This window comes from Pteropus medius, unplaced genomic scaffold, assembly GCF_902729225.1.
Source record: "Pteropus medius unplaced genomic scaffold, Ma_sr-lr_union100, whole genome shotgun sequence".
Taxonomy (NCBI): Eukaryota; Metazoa; Chordata; class Mammalia; order Chiroptera; family Pteropodidae; genus Pteropus; species Pteropus medius.
In genome coordinates, this window is record NW_024342467.1 from 16202135 (window position 1) to 16223241 (window position 21107).

At 42.4% G+C, this 21107-nt stretch overlaps 1 protein-coding gene across 3 annotated transcripts in view; it reads left to right on the forward strand.

Annotated features, from left to right (window-relative positions):
• The window catches only part of PLEKHA8 (pleckstrin homology domain containing A8), a 63011-nt gene that overhangs the window by 3428 nt on the left and 38476 nt on the right, over positions 1-21107 (forward strand). For all 3 annotated transcript variants that reach the window (XM_039862635.1, XM_039862634.1, XM_039862636.1), the window contains exons 2-7: positions 12052-12168; positions 13071-13226; positions 14584-14708; positions 17584-17742; positions 18734-18774; positions 20200-20357. In XM_039862635.1, coding sequence (XP_039718569.1) covers positions 12052-12168; positions 13071-13226; positions 14584-14708; positions 17584-17742; positions 18734-18774; positions 20200-20357 — 756 coding nt within the window. The remainder of the gene's footprint in view (positions 1-12051; positions 12169-13070; positions 13227-14583; positions 14709-17583; positions 17743-18733; positions 18775-20199; positions 20358-21107) is intronic.

Here is a 21107-nt window from a genome sequence, read left to right on the forward strand (position 1 = left end):
TAATACTTTTAAAGGTCCTTCCTGCTTGATCATTATATAACTCTAGCTGATTCATAATGCACCTATATTTAAAGTATGTTGACCTAGAATAGCAGACTATTTGGGGGTGGAAAGTGGGGTGGAGTTCAGACGTGAGGACGACTTTGCCCAGTGTTGTGCACTTGTTTTGTCGCAAGGAAAGTTGCTCAGCCTTACTGTGAGCGGTCTGCTTTGCAGTTTTAGGTCCCTTTCCTGCCCACTCAGCAGGCAGGAGGAGGGCTGCAGGCTTCTCGGGCCCCTCGGGCAGGTCAGGCCATAATCACATTGCAGCACTGCATTTCAAAAATGACAAAAGTTTAAATCACGCTAACAAGATGGTTGTCTGAGGAGGTGTGCTAATTTTGCTTACCCTCCAGTTCCCAGGTGGAAGGAGGTGACTCTTGTATGTTTGTGCTGTGGAGACAGTGTCAAGAGAGTATCTGAAATGCGATTGATCAAAAGCAGGATTCTCATGGTCACATGGCCACTGGTCAGCCTTGTTCATTTGTTTAACATCTTCTTTGAGAGAATTCAGCTATCATAAATTTCACCCATCTAAAGTGTACTAGTCAGTGGTTTTTAGTATATTTACAGAGTGCAGCCATCACCATAACAATTTTAAAACATTTGCTTTATCCTCAAAAGAACCCAGTACCTGTCAGCAATCATTGCCACCTCAACCCCTCTTGCCCTTGGAAACCATTAATCTTCTGTGTGCATCAGTTTGCCTTTTCTAGACATTTCGTATAGAAGGAGTCATATATTATGTGGGCTGATGTGATCGGCTTCTTTTACCTAGCATAATGTTTTTTGGATTCATTATTGTTCTAGCATGTATCACTACTCCATTCCTTTTTATTAGCAAATAATATTCCATTGTATGGATAGTCCACATTTTGTTTTCCCATTCATCAGTTTAGGGATAGTTGAATAATGGTGCTGTGAACACTTGTGTTAGATTTTTGCGTGGATGTGTTTTCATTTCTCTTGAATATAAACCTAGGAGTGGAATTGCTGGGTTGTATGGTAACTATTTGTTTAGCAGTTTGGAGAACTGCCAGACTGTTTTCTAAAGTGGCTGCACCATTTTTCTTTATTACTAGTAATGAAAGTCGATTCCTGTTTCTCCACATCCTCGCCAACACTTGTTATTGTCTGTCTTTTTAATTATACCCATCCTGGTGAGTTCAAGTGGTATCTCATTGTGGTTTTGATTTCCTTTTCCCTAATGACTGAGGATATTGATCATCTTTTTATGTACTTATTAGCCATCTGTATATCTTTTTTGGAGAAGTATCTATTCACAGTCTTTATTCATTGGTTAATTGAGTTTATTTTTTCACTGTAGAATTGTAAGAGTTCTTTATTCCGAATATGAGTTCCTTATCAAATATACGATTTGCAGATATTTTTTCTTATTCTGTGGGTTGTCTTTCACTTTCTTGATGCTCTCATTTGCATCACAAAAGTTTTTAATTTTGTTGTCTAATTTATCAGTTTTTTTGTTTTATTAGCTTGTGCTTTTAGTGTCATATCTTGAGACTATTGCCTAATCCAAGGTCATGAGGATTTACTCCTGTGGTTTTTCCAAAAGTTTTTATAGTTTTAGCTCTTACATTTAGGTCTTTGATACATTTTGAATTAATTTTTATGTACGATGTGAAGTAAGGGTACAACTTATTCTTTGCACTTAGATGTCGAGTGTCCACCTCTTTACTTATGCCTGGTGTTAGTGATAGTGCCACGAGCCGGGATATTTGAATACCTACGTGCAAAAGGTTGAAGTCAGAAAACCCTGAGTTCAGACCTCAGTTCTGCTACTTACTAGTGCTGAAACCTGAGCAAGTTACTTAATAACCCTGAGCCTCAGTTTTAAGATGACAGCAAGAATAATAGCCATACAAGAGTTGTTATAAAGATAAAGTGTATAACATATACGTGAACCTGCCTGGTACATAGTGCACTTAGGGGTAGGTTAATTGAATAGCTGTTTTGATTAACGATGCCAAAAAAGTTCAGTTTATATTGCCTTTATGCAAATTGTGACTCCTTGTGGCTTCTGAGAGTATATATATTTTGAATTTCTTAAATCCTACCTTTGGAAATTGGATAGATGTCAAGTATAAAGGAAAAGATTCAAATAAACCATTAGAATTTCAGCATTGACTCTGCAGTCCTATGACAGTCCTCTTTGGATGAATGATGATTACAGATCATGTAATTTGCGTATCACTGGTCTGTATTTTTGTTTCCGGCAAAAATTAATTAATTTTTGTTAAGGAACATAAGAGGCATTAGACCATAGCCTCATTGCCACTCTGTCAAAAGCTGCACCCGTCTTCCCGTCGGTTTTGTTGTGTGATGTGGTCAGAGATGCTGGGAGTGGGCCATGGAGTCTTATGTCGTTGAAATGGTCTGTGGACAGAAGAAGCCTGGGAACCATTGTTCTCGGACTGAACTGTCAGTGTTGAATTCTTACCACTTCCTGTTACCATTACTTTCATCTTGTTTAGAATTGAGCAAAAGCCAGTTAAATTCCATTAGGAATAGATTTGAGACAGGCAGAAAAATAGGCAATGGAGCTGTCACTGAATACAAGACAGATGAATGAGACAACAGGGAGGGTAAGTCCAAAAAATACCATGATGCTTGGGCATTTCTTTCTCTGGATCCATTTCACGTTGGCTTGTGGAGGACGTAACAGGACCAGGAGAGATGAAGAAATGGATAAAACCTATAGAGTTAAGCAGAGAGAGAGCTGACCTTTCTGAGTATTCCTGTCACATCAGATGAAGCAAAATATTATTTGCTTAAGAATCAACCCCATGTCCTTCAGATAGAATCGTTCCTAGACACTGCAAAACAAGGATGGTGCTGCCTTGATTATTAAATACCAGAGGAATGGTTTCAACAATCTACTTTTAACACTAATAGCTCCCCACCATTCATTCATTCATTCATTCATTCAAGAAACACTGAGTATCAGCTTCTTACCAGACCCTGTGTGGGTGTTGGGGATACTGTTTTGAGTAAGACGCAATCCTTGTTCTCAAGGAGATCATAGTCTAATGGAAATTCTACTTAACTATGAAAATGCTCTTCCAGCTAAAATCATGATTTTGACCTTTAAGCTTTTATGTAGTTGTTCTGAGGCTGTGTCTTGATAAGGCTTAGAGATTGCATTGCATATGTCTGGTCTTGAGGTTCTGTTAGGTGTCACCTATCACTGTCCAGTGTCTTTACTGGAATTTTAAAGGCAAATTTGGGGCACCCCTGGCAGGCTGGAATGTTATTCTTTGGTTATCCAGTTTGGCATCACAGGCATCCTGTTGCTTTTCTGCCTCTGTTGGCCAATACATACTGTTTGGATGGAGACCAGCACTTCAACTTCTGAGGCCAGGGCAAACAGCCGGAAATTAGTACAGAAGAAAGTAATTATGTGAGGAAGGTCTAAAACTGGTCAAAGCAAACAGGCATACCTTTGTCAAGAAAAATGTAGAGAATCCTTTTTCAGACTGGTCAGGTAAATCTTCATGGAGGAGGGGGGACCAAAGGGTGGGTGGAATTGGCCTCACAAAAGGGGGAAGGGGAGGGAGCAGAAGTGACCCTCAGTGAAAAAAACCAGCAGGACTCAAAAAAGGGAGTTCTTGTCTGGGAGCAAGAGGAAGTACTGAGTGGTGTTGGGCTGGGATTTGGTTGCTAAACCAAGCCAAACTTGATCGTTTAGAATTGGTATGGCCAGCGGAATTAAGTGATGTGCTCAAGTTGACACATCTGGTGCTTATGAGTCTGAACTTGAACCAAAGTTTCCTGGTTCTACTCTCTTGGGTTAGGTGATGGCGGGACATAGAAGAGGCATTGCCCAGAACAAATGAACGTAACAAATAAATACCCAGTTTGGAAGCCCAGAGCACGCAGGAGAGGTGATTTACATCAGGCTCTAACAGTAGGTTCTAAAGAGAATTCAATATAATATGTTGTAATTATAGTCTCCTCACCATGTGTGTGCCTGACTCCCCAGTGGATTGTCCCTGTTTGAGGGCTGGGATCTTCTTTTCTGTACATCACCAAGCCCAGCAAATTATAAGTGCTCAAAAAATGCTTTGCGAATTAATTAATGGTAAATTACAAGCCTATAATTTAGCTAATGCTTGGTTATTATCTGTTACTATTAGGGGTGTCTCTTCTTCTCCCCTGCTCTACAGCTGTAGCAAAATTCTTACTGGCTGACCTGGCAGAAAAACCCAAGGCTTTGTTATCCACTGTCCCTCCCATCGGAGCTCCCCTGAGAGAGCTGAGTTATGGGGAGGGCTCTGGCGAGGTGGCACATGTCCAGCACCAGGGCTGGACAGTGTAAAACACCGAGGCCGTGGCGGCCAGGGGTCAATAACCATGCTTTGTTTCAAATAAAAAGTGGTAGGTTTTTGAAAATAGTAACATACTATCTAACGTCCATAACGTAATATATTACAACCATCGTATAGTATATATTGATTATGAACACAGCAACCGTACTTCATAGTGAATAAATTAAGTCGTGACTTATTTCTTAAGAGAGATTGTCGATCCTATCACGAGATTTAATCTCACTTTATTTTCTTGACATTAGTTACTTTCTCTTGAAATTGGTTCCATGAAAGAATTGACTTTCCTGTTATTTTATATTAGGATAGAGATTTGCAGGTTTTGAAAGCTGAAACTACTAGACACTATTAGGCTCATGCTGTAATTCTGTAGAAAAGAATCTGAAGCCGGAAGAAGTTAGGGACTTAGTCACTCCTTATGCTTCTTCCGTTCTGTACCAGCCTAGTTATGGTCGCTGTTTTTTCTCTTACAGTTGATGAAAAAGCACCTTTCCCTTATTTTATTTTATTTTTTTTACTTTTGGCTTACTTTTCTACAAAAGGATGTAAATAGCCCCTTCCTATGTTTTTTGCTTTTCTCCACAGCAGCATTTCATTATGGAGTTTTAAAAATTCACAATGTATTAATGTTTTCTTTTTTCTTTTTCTATTAAACAGTAAGGTTACAAACTGTTTTCCCCTAACACCTGATTGGCAAACATTCTGAAGAAAGCGTGATGGGTTCTAGACAGAGTGGTGTGTCCTCACTGACAGTTCACTCAGTGGACACCCTGCTGCTTGTTCTAGTTTAGGGTGTCGTCGTGGAGCCAGGGTGGAGTGAGCCCACTGTAGCCTCACTCACACCGAGTATAACTGAAAACGCTGAACAAAATACTAAAAACAACTGTCCGAGCACTCTGAAAAGTGAGTAACGGGCAGACTGGGGAGGGAAGACTAAACCTGAACTGCCAACATGATAAAGATGAACACTCTTGAAACAGATGAAAAGGTAGAGATTCCTGGAAGAAAAAAGGTAAACTATTAAAAAGAACTAAATGGACATTTTAGAACAAAAAATGTACAATGTTCGAAATTCAAATAACTCAATAGATGGGCTCAAAAGAATACAGATGACACAGGAAAGAACCAGCGAACTTAAAGATTAGTCAATAGAAATTATCCGGTCTGAAGGACAGAGAGAAAAAAACACTGAGGGAAAAATGAGTAAAGCTACAGGGACCTGTGGGACCATAGCAGAAGATCTAACATTCTGGCATCGGAGAACGGAAAAGGGGAAAGGAGAAAGACATTGGTGGAGGAAAAGGCCTTGAAAAAAACAACTCCAATTAGGTGAAAATTACAAATTTACGGAATCACGTAGCTCAACAAATTCCAAGCAGTATAAACTCAAAGACATACCCATACATATAATGAAACTGCTGAAAACTGGAAAAGAAAAAAAAAAATCTCAAAAGCAGCAAGAGATAGGAAGATACATATAGGGAAACGACACTGCACTGTCTGGGATTCGTTATCGGAAAACATGGAGGCTGGAAGACGGTGCAGAGCATCGCTGACGTGCTGAGAGAAAGAAGCGTCGGCACAGAATTCTATATCCAGTGAAATACTCTTCAAAAGTTAAGGTTAAATAACGTCCTTAGACAGAAGAAAACTCTAGTAAAGACATGGCTTAAAGGCAGTTCTTCAAGGTGAAGGAAAATGCTACCAGGGTAAATTCAGAACCTCAGGATTAAAGGAAGAGCCGCAGAAATGATAACTGTCTGGGTCAACGTAATAGACTTTTCGTCTCTCTTAAGTTCTTCAAAATGTGTATGACTGCCACAAGCAAAAATTAGAACATCATCAGTGGGGATTTTCACTTTACGTAGATGTAATACAAATTGTAACTATGGCTAAAAGGACTTGAAATGGTAAAATATTAATTCTAAGCGGGCTGAAAAGTTAAATATGTGTTTCTCCCCAGCCCTCAGCTCTTCTCCCCCTTCTAGAGATTGCATTTCATAAACCTTAGAACAACTAACGGAAAAATACCAAGAGATATAGCAAAAAAATCCAGAAGAAAGCCGGATTGGTCGTATCGGTATTAAACAAAGTAGACTTTCGAACAGAGAAAATTGCAAGGAGTAAAGAAGACATCGCATAATTATAAAAGGGCCAATTCGTAAAAAAAGACAGGAATCCTAAAGTGTGTATGTCTAAAACCAGAAGGTCAAAATACATGAAGCAAAAACTGATAGAACCGAAAGGAGAAATAGATCCACAGTTATACATGGAAACTTCAACATTTTTTCTGGAATCCGTAGAACAAATAGGTGGTAAATTATCCAAATATTTAAAAGATCTGAACACTGTCGACCAACTTGACCTCATTGACATTTTAGAATAATCCCAACAACAGCAGAATACTGCATTTTTCAAATGCACGTGGGACATTCAGTAAGATCGACCATGTTGTAGACTTCAGTAGAAAACCTGCCAAATTTAAAAGAATGTTCTGTGTCTTCGATAAAAGTAAACTAGAAAACAATGACAGAAAGATGTGAGAAATGCCCAAATGTTAGGAAATTAAACAGTACACTTCTTAGTAACCCATGGGTCAAAGAGGAAGTCTCCAAGAAAATTAGAAAATATTTTCATCTTAAAATGAAAACACAATAGTGATTGGCCAGAAATAAAGTATGTGTGGGTGGGAGTAGGGCTTAACTGCAAAGGAGTACCACAGAGGAATTTTGAGGGGAAGATAGTGGAGTTTTTCTGCATAGAGGACTATGCACTTATCAAAACTCAGAACCGTTAACCAAAGAAGAAATTTTACTGTGTGCCAATTTAGAAATAAAAATTTTTCAAAAATTTAAGTGTCTTTTTAATGGAGTACAGTGTTTTTGTTGTTGTTTGTTGTTTGTTTTAGTGATGTGTCTGGATGAGCTACTTTTCACAAGGCTGCTGAGTAAAACACAATGTTAAAAAGAAGTGAAAGCAAGCATCCTTATCTTGTTCCTGATACCTGGAGAAAAGCATCCAGTCTTTTGTCATTAAGTATATTTGCTGTGCCTTCAGTCAGGTTGAAGAAGTCCCCTTCTGTTCCTAGTTTATTGAGAGTTTTTATTATGAAAGGATGTTAGACTTCATCAAGTGCTTGCTTTTTCTGCGTTTAATGAGGTATTTATTGGCTCACTTAACTGAAAGTCCAGAGCGTTTCTTATCTGTGGGAATGACATGGTCTAATTGATGTGTTCAAAAACTGTCATAGATTTGCTTCCTTTTCCTTCATCCTTGAAGTCCTCCCACCCCCTTCCCTTTATTTGCAAATCATGTTTAGGTCCCATTTGAAGGCAAAGTGACTCCTAGCAGCTCCACACAAACATCTTTAAGACACCCTCCACCGCCCTCCCCCCCCAACACTCAAAAAAAAGAGAGAGAGTCTCCATTTCTTTTCCATTTTTTCCCAATCCCAGCAAAAGTCCCAGCATCATCTCTGGTTGGCACTTCGCCATCATGGAGTGGATCATTGAGGGCAGAGGATGTGAAGATCCATTTGAGCCTGAATCACATTCCCATCCTGGAGCTGGTCAGCCACACCCACACTACATGGCTGGAGTGTGGAGATAGGGGTTTTCAGTACTAGAAATGTGGGGGGAGGCGGGGGCAGGTGCCAGGGTGCCAAAAATAAATGTCCATTATATTTCCTATGGTGAAGTAATCCAGAATAATACAAAGCATGTGAAATTGGCATTTAAATACTTTTATTCTCCTACCCCATCCTTAGCAGCGGTAGTTCACATGAGCTAAAACTTCTTCCTGCTTATTGAAGTTTCTCATTTAATCCTCCCAAGCCAAGAATTTGGCTGACACCACATTCCACCTCCAGCAGAGGATGGCAAGAGAGGGAGTGGGAGTTGGACAGGAAGATAGTCTAATGTCAATCCAAGGGAGCGGGGACTGGTACAGACCCACGGTTTCCGTCTACTCTTATGTTACCCGGAATACTTTGTCATTTCCAAGTGTATTAGCAGGGGTTCTCCCGAGAAACAGAACTAATGAGATATGTGTGAGGAGGTTTGTTATAAGAATCGGCTCATGCAGTTATGGAGACTGGAAGTCCCACAGTCTGCTGTCTGCAAGCTGGAGAACTAAGAAAGTTGGTGATGCAATTCTTGAGTTCAAAGGCTTGAGAATGGGCGGTTGCGGGGCAGGGGTAAGGCCTGGTCTGAACTTAGGCTTCAGAGCTAGGAGTGCCGGTGTACCAGGGCAGGAGAAGATGGATGGATGTCTCAGCTCAAGCAGAGAACAAACGCAGCCTTACTCTGCCTTTTTGTTGTGCTTATGCCCACAGTAGATCGCAGGTTGCTCACCTGCGTTGCCGAGGGCCGTCTTGTTTACTCAGTCTGCGGATTCAAATGCTCATCTCTCCCAGAGACACCCTCACAGACACACCTAGAAATAATGTTTTACCAGCTGTCTGGTCAGCTAGCCCAGTCAAGTTGATACGTAAAATCAACCATCATATACCAACCGAAGTAACTGCAGATTAATTTAAAATAAGAAGTGGATTGATTAATGGCCTCTTTATCATTCATGCCACTTTTCTCATAGAATTCATCATTCTCGAGCTGTATGTGAGCTTCATCCTGAGAGAACAGTGTGTCCCAGTACTACTCTGGACTCTCTGCCTTTAAATGAGACTCAGATTCATAATGGGAATGAGATTTCTGTGGTCTCGTCATGTGCCTTTGGAAATTCCAGGAACTTTATGCTTTAAAGAAAGGTTATTCTTGGTCATAGTTTTTGTAGTTACAATCTACAGAAAACATGATATATTTAACTTCCCCTGGTATAATTGTAACTTCTAGGTAAATAACTTGAACCTGTTACAGGGAACCTATTGTTTCAGTTAGTATTATTGTTTACTAGCTACTTTCAGAACTTACTGCAGCCTTGCTTTGGCGGGGAGGAGGGGGGCGGCTGGGGGGAGGTTGTTAACATTTTTCAGATACCTATAAAATAAACCTAGTTTAGTATCACATGTTTTTTTTTTATTTTTAGACTTTTTTTTTCATATTTCAACAACTCAAATCAGGAAGCATCTCAGCATCAGTGCCATGTCATGGCTTAATAAGCAGGTTCTTTTTTCTTTCTTGTGACACATAAAACAATGACATGTCTTAAAATTGGAGTTTGATGGTTAATTTTATGTGTCAACTTAACCTGGCTCAGGGGGTGCCCAGACATTTGGCCAAACATCATTCTGGATATATCTGCGAGGGTGTTTCTGGGTGAGATTAGCATTTGAATGGTAGATCCAGTAAAGAAGATTGCTTTCCCCAGTGTGAGGGGGTTTCATCCAATTAATCAAAGACCTAAATAGAACAAAGAGGCTAAGAGGGAGCTCCTCCTGCCTGAGTGCTTGAGCTGAGACATCAATCTCCTGCTTTCTGACTGGGACAGAAACCTCGGTTCTTGGGTCTCAGAGCCTGCCTTTCGGACGGACTGGAGTTACAGATCGACTCTCCCGGCCTCCGGCTTGCTGACTGAAGATCTTGGGATTTCTCAGCCTCCATCATTGCATGAGCCAATTCCTTACAATAAACATACATATACACACACACAATTGGTTCTGTTTCTCTGGAGAACCCTGACTAATACAGACGGGGTGCTAAATTTGACAAAATACAGTGGTCGAGGGTATCCTGAATTCCTTCTACTCAAAAGTCAAGGGGGATTTGGAGAACGTTCCTATCAAACAGTCATGGGAGTTGAGCTGTAAGCGAGAAGGTGTTCCTGTTCTATACCAGGATAGGTGCTGTTCGATCATTCTAGAAATCAGACTTGGGAGTTGTGAACACCAGGAGCCGCAGTGTGGAAAGACATCATTTTCTTCCCAAATCTGTGTACTTCCTGTGTGACCTTAGGTAGGTCGCTTAATCTACCTGGGCTTGGTTTCCTTATCTATAAAATGGGTTGGTCTGACTAGGCGATTTCAGGGGCCTCTTCCATTTCTCAGGTTCTCAGGAATTGGTTCCTCTGTTTCAGTGAGAGGAGGTGGCCTGCGATGTGAATAGTTAGGCTCTCTTTCACAGGGCCAAAATTTCACCGCTACCGTCTAATTCGAGGTGTGCTGTTTCTCTGCTCAATAAGACATAGTCTGATGATCAGCGTGGTTTCCCGGGTTGTAGTGTTTGGGCCGAGGGCAGTGGCCTTCAAGTTTCAGTCTTCATAGAATTTGAAGCCTAGGTCAGGAAGCATCACTTTGTGACATAAAAGTTTAAAGTTCATCCCAAGAGGTTTGGCAGCCTTATTAATAACTGACCGGTGTCGAGATAACAGCGTGGGGCTCCTTATGTCCAGTTAGGGTTCTAGCTGTCTCCCTGGGAAGGAGGTTCTCAACATAAAGTATAATAGGAAGAACATAAGCTATAGTTTTAGAAGAGATTACTTACTTTTGGTGAGAAAGGCTTGTGTGGCAGCATATTTCAGAGACCGCTATGAGTTACTAGAGGGTAGATGTTGAGAATTTGTATTTACCCAGTTTTGTTTAAGGAAGTGAGAGACAGGTACCTGGCAGGCCTAAATATTCTGGATCCTAGAAAAGCAGACCCCAAGAAGGTAATCAGTGAGTGGAACATCTCGCCTGCACCTGACTCCTGTACCTGAGCTTCGCTTCAGCATCCTGACTGCATACGTAGTTTCCCTGTACCATGATCTTAGGCTGCGGATGCTCCAAGAAGTGCACTCATCTCCTGTTATATGTAATATACACTGACACCATCTTGACGCTGATTGGTGTCTTATGCACCTGGTTTGTGTGAATCAACCCCTAAGGGCCCGTCGTCAGGTGTCTGTTCCTGAGCAGCCCCTGGGGCTCTGCCCAAAGCCTCTACCACCTTCTCTCTGGCTGCCTCAGCCTCAGAAGAGTCCCATGAGAAATGTATCCCGGAAGGGCAGTGGCATTTCAGTAGACCTGACCGAGGAAACTGACCAGGCTTGTGCGGGGGGCGGTAGGGGAAGGGGGTGGTCACAACATTGAGAAAGAAGACCGAGCTCGAGCAAAGACCGGGTGCAGGAATGCAGCCAGTGTGTTTTGTCTAGAATATAGGTTGTGGAAGAGGACTAGATGAGATACATACTTCAACTAACTATGGTTTGTTCCCTGAAATTCTCTGAAGAAGTTCAGCCCTTAAATGTTTTAAGATTACTCCATTTCAGCGGATCAGTATTAAATAGTAAGTCGGAGTTACTTGTTCCTCGGAGTCATGTGATCCTAGATAGGCTTATTAGCACTTAGACTGATGTTGAAAGGGCATTAGAATCTTCTGCCCCATTTCTAAATTTGGGATAATTTTTTATAACCAGAGGGGAGGAGAGCAAGTGTGTGATAACGATGGTCAGGAAACAATAATCTTTTAAAAAAGTTGGAAACCTCAGATTACTAGTACTATATTGGGAACAAGGGAATGAAAGTCACCTCTGTGGGTGTTTTTGATTTTACAAAAGTGGAATCAAATGTACGTGTCTTTACTAACCTACTTCTTTCCACCAGAATTTCCCCAGGAATGTAAGGTCCTCGGAGCGGGGGCCCAGCATCGTTCACTGTTAGACCCCGTTCCCGTGTTCTGGGAGGCACCTCAAGCACAGGCAGTAACTGAGCCCCTGTTCCTGCTTCTGCTTTCAGGTTGGCAGCCTCGGTGGTTCCTGCTCTGTGGAGGAATATTGTCCTATTACGATTCCCCTGAAGATGCCTGGAAAGGTTGCAAAGGGAGCATCCAAATGGCAGTCTGTGAGATTCAAGGTGAGAAACCAAGAGAGTTGCAGGTTTTATTTTTCTGTCTCCCCCACCAAACTATAGAAGCACTAGCCTCTGTGTGCCATTCTCTGCCGCCCCTATAGTACAGACAAAAATGCATAGTGTTGTATTGCAAAAGGAAGCTTTGCAAATAAAAAAAACTGCAGCCAGTTCTTACAAAGTTGGTTAAGAAAGTAGTCATAATAAATGAGAGCCATGGATGTAACTATGCACCTATTGTTCATTCCTTAGTCACCTGCCCACCTGGGGCCAGTGGCTATTGCAAAACTTAAGTCTTTTTACTGCAGCATCAAATGCTTCTGTGTTTGAGTCAGGACACACACACCTTCCGGCCAGTACCACATACTCAAAACAAAACAAGCAAACACCTGACAGACCTCCAAATACTCTTTGCTTCTTGGTTTTGGAAATCATGAGCCATACTGAGAAGATGTGGTTCAGAAGCAGATTAGAAGGGAATTTGGGGGGTTGGTGGGGTGTTGGGTAAGGTGAGTGTGGTTTGCTTTCCAGTAAACCCAAGGAAACAGAGTGCACCCTTACCTGTTGGCATGTAAGTCTCTTTGACCTCAAAGCAGCACACTTTACACACACATGCACCAAAAGAGAGAGTCCCTCTCTATTCTGCTAAAATATCTTAAGGAGAGTTGGGCAATTTTTTTTTTTTTGGCCAAAATCTTGGTGCTATCATGGAGCCAGCTGCAGGATTTTTCCTCTTCATCAGCAGAAACATCCAGGAAGAGATAACTAACTTAGGAGAGGTAGCAAGGGCTGGCATCCTCTCTTGGGAGAAGCCTTCAGTTACTGGAACTCATTGAGCTCAAGAATTTGGGTGCAGTGCAGGCTACCCAGGTAGGACTCTTTCTGACCTCCCTCTCCTTTTCTTCCAGTTCATTCTGTAGATAATACACGCATGGACCTCATCATCCCTGGGGAGCAGTATTTCTACCTGAAGGCCAGAAGCGTGGCTGAGAGACAGCGGTGGCTTGTAGCCCTGGGGTCAGCCAAGGCCTGTCTGACAGACAGTAGGACCCAGAAGGAAAAAGGCAAGTGTTGGTTGTCCTGTGGTCCGAGGACCTTGGGAATCACGCACTGGCACCTCTGGGTCCCTCATTTGTTATCTTGCTTCTGACCACCTGGCCAGCTTTTTGTACCATGCAATTGACACAGAACACAGTGGAATTTAATCCATGATCTCTAACTCTCTTTCTTAGCACATCACAGTGGAAAGAGTTCAGACTTTGGACCAGAGATAGCTGGGTTCAAATCATGGTTTTGCAGGTTACTGGCTTTGTGACCTTGGCATATGTCGTTGAATCTTTCTGATCTTCAGTTTCCTCATATTTTAAAAAGAGGTAATAACCGATAGTAGAAGGATGCTACAAGAACCAGGGGTGAGAGGAAGCTGTCTGTACCCAGTCTGGCACAGAGTTTACCTTTGGCGAGGAGGAGCTGAGCCGCAGTCGCCCGGGACGGGGGCTTTCCGCAGTGACACCCACTTCCCCTCCCTTTCCTTGGGATCGGATGGATACTTAATTGTCAGGTTGCCGCTGCCTAATGCTCATTAACTTGACCTCATTCAGTCTCCTGCGAACCATGGCACAGCTTTCTACCTGGACTGGGTCAGGAGTGCCAGGGCTCACTGCCTGCGCCCTCGTTGCCCCCTCCCAGCCACCTAGACCCACACGTACACCTGAAGAGACTGGAGGGAGAGGGGGGCCTCTGAGAAAAGTGTTTCAGGGAATCTTTCTCGTGACAGATGTGGCAGATGTGCTTTCCAAGTAGACACAGCAGAACGGCCTCTCTCTTGGTGTTTTTAATGATAAATCAGGAGTGAATTTTAGACATTGTCAGTTTTGACTCGGATCCGGGGTCACGTCCAGCTTTTGTTGGATAAAGACCGGCGGCAGCGGCTGCAGCCGAACTCTCGGCCCGGGCCGATGGGGGAGCAGCAGGTGCGCAGACAGGCCGGCCCGGTGCTCTGAATTAACGAGCCATCTCATCATTGGTAATTGCACATTACAGGACGCTGCTCCCCAGTTTTGAGCACTGTGATAGCAGGTAGATAGCTGTGACCCAATTTACAGACAGGGAAAAAACTGGGACAAAAATTGAACCTTTGACTGTCCTTCGTTCACGAGTCGATCAGAAGTATGCTGTCCCTTCTCCCTGTACTAATCATGCAAAACGTTGGCTCAAGAAGTAGATTACTTCAGAAGACTGGAAATCTCCTTTCTGTTTTTCTTGCTCCCATATCTTCATCTATATCCTACCTATAACCCATACCATAAACATCTGACTTTAGGCATAGGTTATATAGTCCACTATCTGTATAGTGTATTAACTAATAAATCATTTATTCATTTTGATAATGACTTATATTATCATCATTTTGTCATTTAGAGTTTGCTGAAAACACTGAAAACTTGAAAACCAAAATGTCGGAACTAAGACTCTACTGTGACCTTCTTGTTCAGCAAGTGGGTAAAACAAAAGAAGTGACCGCGACCGGTGTGTCCAGTTCTGAGGTAAAATATTATTTCTCTTAGCCACAGGGATGCTTGCTGTCTCATCATCCCTGACTAGCTTGGATTTTACTATTTTTTTTCGAGGAAAGAAATAATAAAATTCAACAAAGAAGAAGTGTGAGGCATTTCAGCATGTGGAAGTATCTAGTTTTCCTTCCTGGAGTGAATTCAAGATTAGTTAATTGCTAATATTCGGAACCTTTAAATTTAGTACTGAAGCCCTAAACTATATTTCTTCCAGTTTGTATCACTCTTTAGAACACAGTCTTACCTCTAGCAGAGCCATTTCTGTAGGTATTACTACAGAGATGCCACCATCCTATCTGTCAGTGATGCATGTCTGTCACCTTCGATGAAACTGTAACAGGATTTTATTTCACACTAATTGTGCTTAAATATAGACTAGTGCTTTCAAAGCCGGATACACGGCTTTTGTTCTCTCCATCAGCAGCGAGGACTACAATTTTTAACATTTATTAATAAAGTTGTCATCCTCTCGTCTTAAAACATACATTAAAAGATCTATCTGGTGTTAAGCTATGTATTGAGTGGCTCACATTAACCAGAGACGGTCTCTGCTCTGCTCTCTAAGAACTTACAATCTGGAAAACAATGCCTGCAACGTGAAGAATCCGTAGATGTAATTAATGGTGTTAAATTACTTTTCTGAGGTAGTAGAACACTATGCTGCCTGCAGTATATGTGCTTTGAGTTTTTGTAACAAAGGTGATTAACTCACTTCCATTCACTGCCTTCTGGGCTCTCTTATTCAGCAACTGCCTGTCGTGTGCAAGACTGTTGTGGGATGGGGGGTGGCGTGGGGGCACCAAAAACATCCTGTTCTTGGGATGCTTATGGTGTAGAGCAGTGCGATTCTCAACCCAGAGCAGTTTTGCCCCTCTGGAGACACCTGGCGGTGTCTGGAGACGTTTTGGTTGTCATGACTGAGGGAGTGCTGTTTGGCCAGGATGCCGCTTCACGTCCCTCAGTGGGCAGAAGTGCCACTCCTGTCCCCTGGTCTCAGAAACAGCCAGCCCCAAGTAGAGGTGGAGCAGCTCTGGTCTAGAGGGATGGGAGAATGTCCCACAGCAGTTTTCAGTTCAAGGAAGTGCTTGTAGTAAGTGCCTTGGGAACTTGATCATGAACCTGCTGTTGTGATATTGTGATTTTAAAAAGCAACATATATTTGATTTTCAACCAGTTCTTGACACAGAGCTCCTAATACCTTTAGAATCTCCTGTGATGAGTGCGATAAATGTGTCTTTTGTTATGTTAATGTGGCAACTTTTGGAAAGTATCTAAGGTTGGGGGCTGATTGGTGGCGTACTCAACCATGCAATTAGAGGGTTGAAACTTTGTCCCAGCCCCCACCCTGACCTTCTGGGAGGGGAGAGGGGCTGAAGATTGAATTTAGTCACCAGTGGCTACCAATTTAATCAATCCTGCCTGTATAATGGAGCTTCCATTATTCAAAGGACAGGGTTTGGGGAGCTCCCGAGTTGGGGAACATGTGGAGACTCCGGGAGGTAGACCCAAACGAGGGTCCAAAGCCAAATGCCCAGCAGGAAGGTTTGCAGTGGAGACATTCAGCTGTTTATTTGTAAGACGCCAGGCAAAGAGAATGGGAGGCTGTAGCTTAAAACCCAAGCCCCGCCCTGGTTTCTGAACAAGGGTTTCAAAGGCAAAGGTTGGCAGTGAGAAGCAGGAGCCTTGGCAGGCAGGTGTGATTGGACAGCTTCATGACGCGGCCGTGTGTGGCACGATGCAGTGAGTGGCTTCAGCTCTGCGTCTTCCTGCACAAGAGACCCTTCACTTCGGACAGCGTCCCAGTGTCCAGTTCTGGTCATGTCCTTGTCCTCTGGTTCCATGAGGGTACAAAACTTTGGGTCCAGGTGCGGCTCGAGGTCAGAGCTCTCTCTCTGCACGTGTCTCGGCTGCATGACTTGCAGTTTGGGTTCGTTGTCTCTGAAAGGCAGTTCAGTATCTTAGAAACAGGGCAGGGCCGTTTTGAGATGGTTCTGTGGGTACCATGGAAGCCTTGACCCCATTCCTGCGTGCCTTGCCCTGTGTACCTCTTCATTTGGCTGTTCTCGATCCTGTAACTAGTATATGTGCTACGACGTAAAGAATCCTGTATCCTCTTACAGTCGTGCTCTGCTTAACAGCAGATACTTTCTGATTGGTGGGTTGAGGCCTTACTTTTCTGGGAAAGCCCAGCATGGAAACTTAGTTACATTTTTGGTTTGCTGACACATTTAGGATGAGCGACTCCATTTGGGCCCAATCTGATTACAATAACACTACCGAGTGTCACTGTGCTCCAGTCAGGGCGTGGCTTCAGTTTCCAGAACAACATAGGAATGTCGGCATCTAGAGGAAGAACACCCTGAACAAGTAAAAAAATTTGGAGGGGAAAATAATAATTAGATGTTCAAAAGAATTCCAGTTCCAAAAACCCCGTGTGAAAGCAAATCGTGTGATATTGCTTTCTAGTGCTTCTGTCACAGAGCTTTATGTTTACTCAGGCAGTGGGAGTCATTTCCCATTGATCCCACTGATCGTCAGTCTCTGTGATTCCCTGTTCATGTCCGCCACCCTTATGGACTGGAAACTCCATGAGGGCTCCGTGCCCAGGCCTTCAGCTGGAACAGTGGGTGAGTGTGAAGGGTCAGAGCGAGGGTGAGGCTCGTGTATGGTTAATAGACAAATTGGACTCAGTCTTTTTCTTTTAGAACTGATGTATATATTTGTTCAGCAACATAGGTGGGTACATTATTATTATTACATTGTGGATAACAGCCTCTAAGGACATCCCACAATTGGGCTTTTTCTTTCTTGGCAAGGTAAAGGAGTCTCCCATCTGGTTGTTTCGTAGGAGGGAGTTGATGTGGGGACTTTGCTGAAATCCACCTGCAATACTTTTCTGAAGACTTTGGAAGAATGCATGCAGATTGCAAATGCAGCCTTCACCTCCGAGCTGCTCTATCGCACTCCCCCAGGATCCCCCCAGCTGGCCATGCTCAAATCCAGCAAGGTGAGAGCCCAGCTCAGCTTGGCTGCAGCAGGGGTAATGAAAAGTTCAGGTGACATACCGAGCGTTGTTCTCCATCACCCTTTGGCGACTGCTAAGGACTTTTTTTTAGCGGACTTTCCTTTATGTCCACTTTTATATCTGTCCTCAGTCCTCCATATCCAGTCAGTTATTTTGGGCTATTTTACCACCTAAACATGCCTGTAATGTAGCCAACCTCTCCTCTCCAGCTTCCTTGTCCAGTGAGTCCTGCTGAGATTTGCAGAGGCCTTCTCACTCGTTGCCATCAGCCTGACCCTTCCAGGGAGCTTGATGGTATTTCTAGTCATGCAGTGTAAACTGGACCACTTTACCTAAAAAGCCTTCCAGCAGCTCCCTCATTGCCCCTGAGCTGGAACTTCTTAGCCCCTTCTCACATCCCCAGCCTCTTTCTCCGTCATTACCTGGCTTGGACATGTTACCTGCTTGTAGCTCCCCTCACATGTGTTTGCTATTTCCTAGTGCCAAGAAGCCTTCTCACCTCTTTCCCTGGTTAGCTGTTACTCATCCTTCAAGATTTACTCTCTCTTCTTGAATCCCTAAGTTGGACCAAGTCCTCTTCCCTGCCTACCCTTATATTAACCTTACTCTGTAGTGAGATTACCTTAAGGGCAAGAGCCCCATACTGTTCACCTTTATTCTTCCAGTGTTTGATACAGTGCTGCATCATAGTTTGGTATTTATTAATGTTTAATGAGCACAATCGAAATTATAAGAAAGCCAACCAACAAGGCTTTGGCTGTGATAATTAGGTCCTTCAAAAGGCCATCTTCCTTTACCTTAGAAGTTTGGGTAGCCTCATTATGAAGAATGAGTTGGGATCAATGATCCCCTTCTGAACACTGGGATGGTGTATATTATGGTCATATTTACCACTTTCATGTGTGATAAAACTATAAAAATGCTCTGTTGAACGTTTAACATGTAAACCTCCATTTCTTTGCTTCTTTTAAAGATGAAACATCCTATTGTCCCGATTCATAATTCATTGGAAAGGTACAGTAACTTTTTTCGTTTTTTCTTCTTTCTAAAAATAAAAAGGAGTATTATTATTCCTTGTTTTTTTTTGTTGTCTTTTTTTTATTTTAAATGAGAATGTTTTGACTATCTGGTGGTTTTCCTAATGATCTGAGATGACACCAGAAAGAAACAGTATCTGGTCCTCCTCAGCCTCAGCCAGTGCAGGCCTTCCATCCCTCAGTGACTGCTGGGGAGACGTGTGCATGTTTCCTAGGCTGGCTCTCACCCATCACGTCAGTAACTAGTAAGTGTACTCTTACCCAGAAAAGACAGTGCTATTTTGTTTTGTATAAAAATAAAAATCTTAGGTAGCTTTACAGATTGAAAAAAGAACTTAATTTGAAAGTCTAACATCAACGTCTATTTTTTCCTCTGAAGATGCCTTTGATTTAAAAAGGAAACATTTATATAGTAGTATTATTATTTGGGGTTTTTATTTAATTATTTGATATAAGCATTCTCGTATTTTGACAGTCCATCTATATATTTGTCCTTTAAAGTTATTATTTAACATTTCATTTCTAGATGCTGTTATTTGCTTCTTTAGTACAAGAAGTGTTTCCAATTTGGTTATTAACAGCTTTCTCCTGCCCTAAATATTTCTTCTAAAAACATCATTATACATTTTTTATTTTGAGATATTTCCTCATTATACTATATTGTTCATTGCTAAGTTAAAATGTGGTATTTCTTCAGAAAACAAATGCTTTTCCTGGAGTCATCCTGTAGCTTGGGCCTTTTCTCTTTTTTATGAGAAGAAAATATATTTGTGCTGATTTGCCTGGTCCTGGTCACTTACAGTAAGATGTTATGATTGTTCCATGACAGGATCGTCTGTTGCTTATATATTAAATTGCTTTTTCTATTACTCTGAAGAGCACCGTTTCCTCAGGAAGTAGCCTGTCCTCCTGGGTTGGTCTGTCACACATACTTAGCAGCAGGGAGTGTGCTCCCCTGACCACAGCATGTGGCTTCCGGACAGTTAACTGCTAGGCAAACACTTGGATGTGGCCAGTGATTTCTAGAGCCAGGAAAGAAAAAACCTCCCAGGGAGAACGTGAGGAGAGTGGGAAAAGCGTTATATGTGGTACCTGTAGAAAGCTGATTGAAACCCAAAGAGCTGTCAGTGACGATTTCCTGTTGCTTGTGGGGAGCAGGAAGTCTGAGTCAGCTCAGGGAGCCTGGAGACAGGCCTGCTGCATCACGGCAGATACCTACCTGCCTTGGAGGCAGGAGGGTAAGAGAGCTGGCTTGATTTAGGAGTTCTGTTTTGTAACTGATGTTAAAAGAAGTTGGTAGTTGTGAACCCTTCCCCCATCTCTCAGAATAGGATCTACCTGGGCAGTCTATATATGACCAAATAATTGGACCTTCTGGCTTTTTTTTTCCTTTAATTTCTAGACAAATGGAATTAAACAATTGTGAAAACGGATCTTTAAATATGGAAATAAATGATGACGAAGAAATCGTAATGAAAAACAAGAGCTCCTTATATATGAAATCTGCAGAGATAGATTGCAGCATATCAAGTGAAGAAAATACAGATGATAATATAACAGGTAAAAACAACAGTAAAGCCCAAAGCAAACCATTGAGCAATATGAGGGTTTGAGTCATTATCCCTGTTGTGACACTCGTGAGGGATTGACCTCAAGACAGCGCCTGAGGCAGATGCCTTAGCTTGACAACAGGTCACTTGACAACATTCTGCCATCCCGTCTGACCGCAGTTGAAAAGGCAGAGTGCAGGGGGATTTTCCCGTTCACTGTCTTGGCTGCGATGCTCATGGGCCGCTGTGAGCAGTAGCTGTCGCACTGGCTGTTCAGAGTGTGAGTATAGTTGCTGGCCTTCTACTCGGAATCTCAGAGTCCTTTGAACTTAGGCCACAATGTCAGACTTAAAAGTGTGTAAAGTTATAGCAGGTCAGTTTCCCATCCTTCTGGTTTCTGTTGAGGCCTATGGATGTTAGAATGCACCAACCACCATCAGGTTTTCACCTGGCCTTCTCTGTGTTCATTTGGGCCAAAGTCTCACAGTTCAGGTAATGCTGCCCTTTGAAATTCCCAATTACATTGTCTCCAACCACTAAAAGCAACTTCGGATCAGTCCAAGACAACTGTATTAAAGCCTTTAATTGTGTTATAAGTGTTTAATAAATATTTTGAAAATAAAATTTAAAAAACTTTTCTCCTCATCTCCTTTGAAATAAGAGACCCTGTTTTTTCCAGGTGAGTTGGGAAAAAAGTGCGTTTTCATAGCTGTTAATATAAGGCACACAATCCACACATCACTGAAACCTTGTCCCTTGA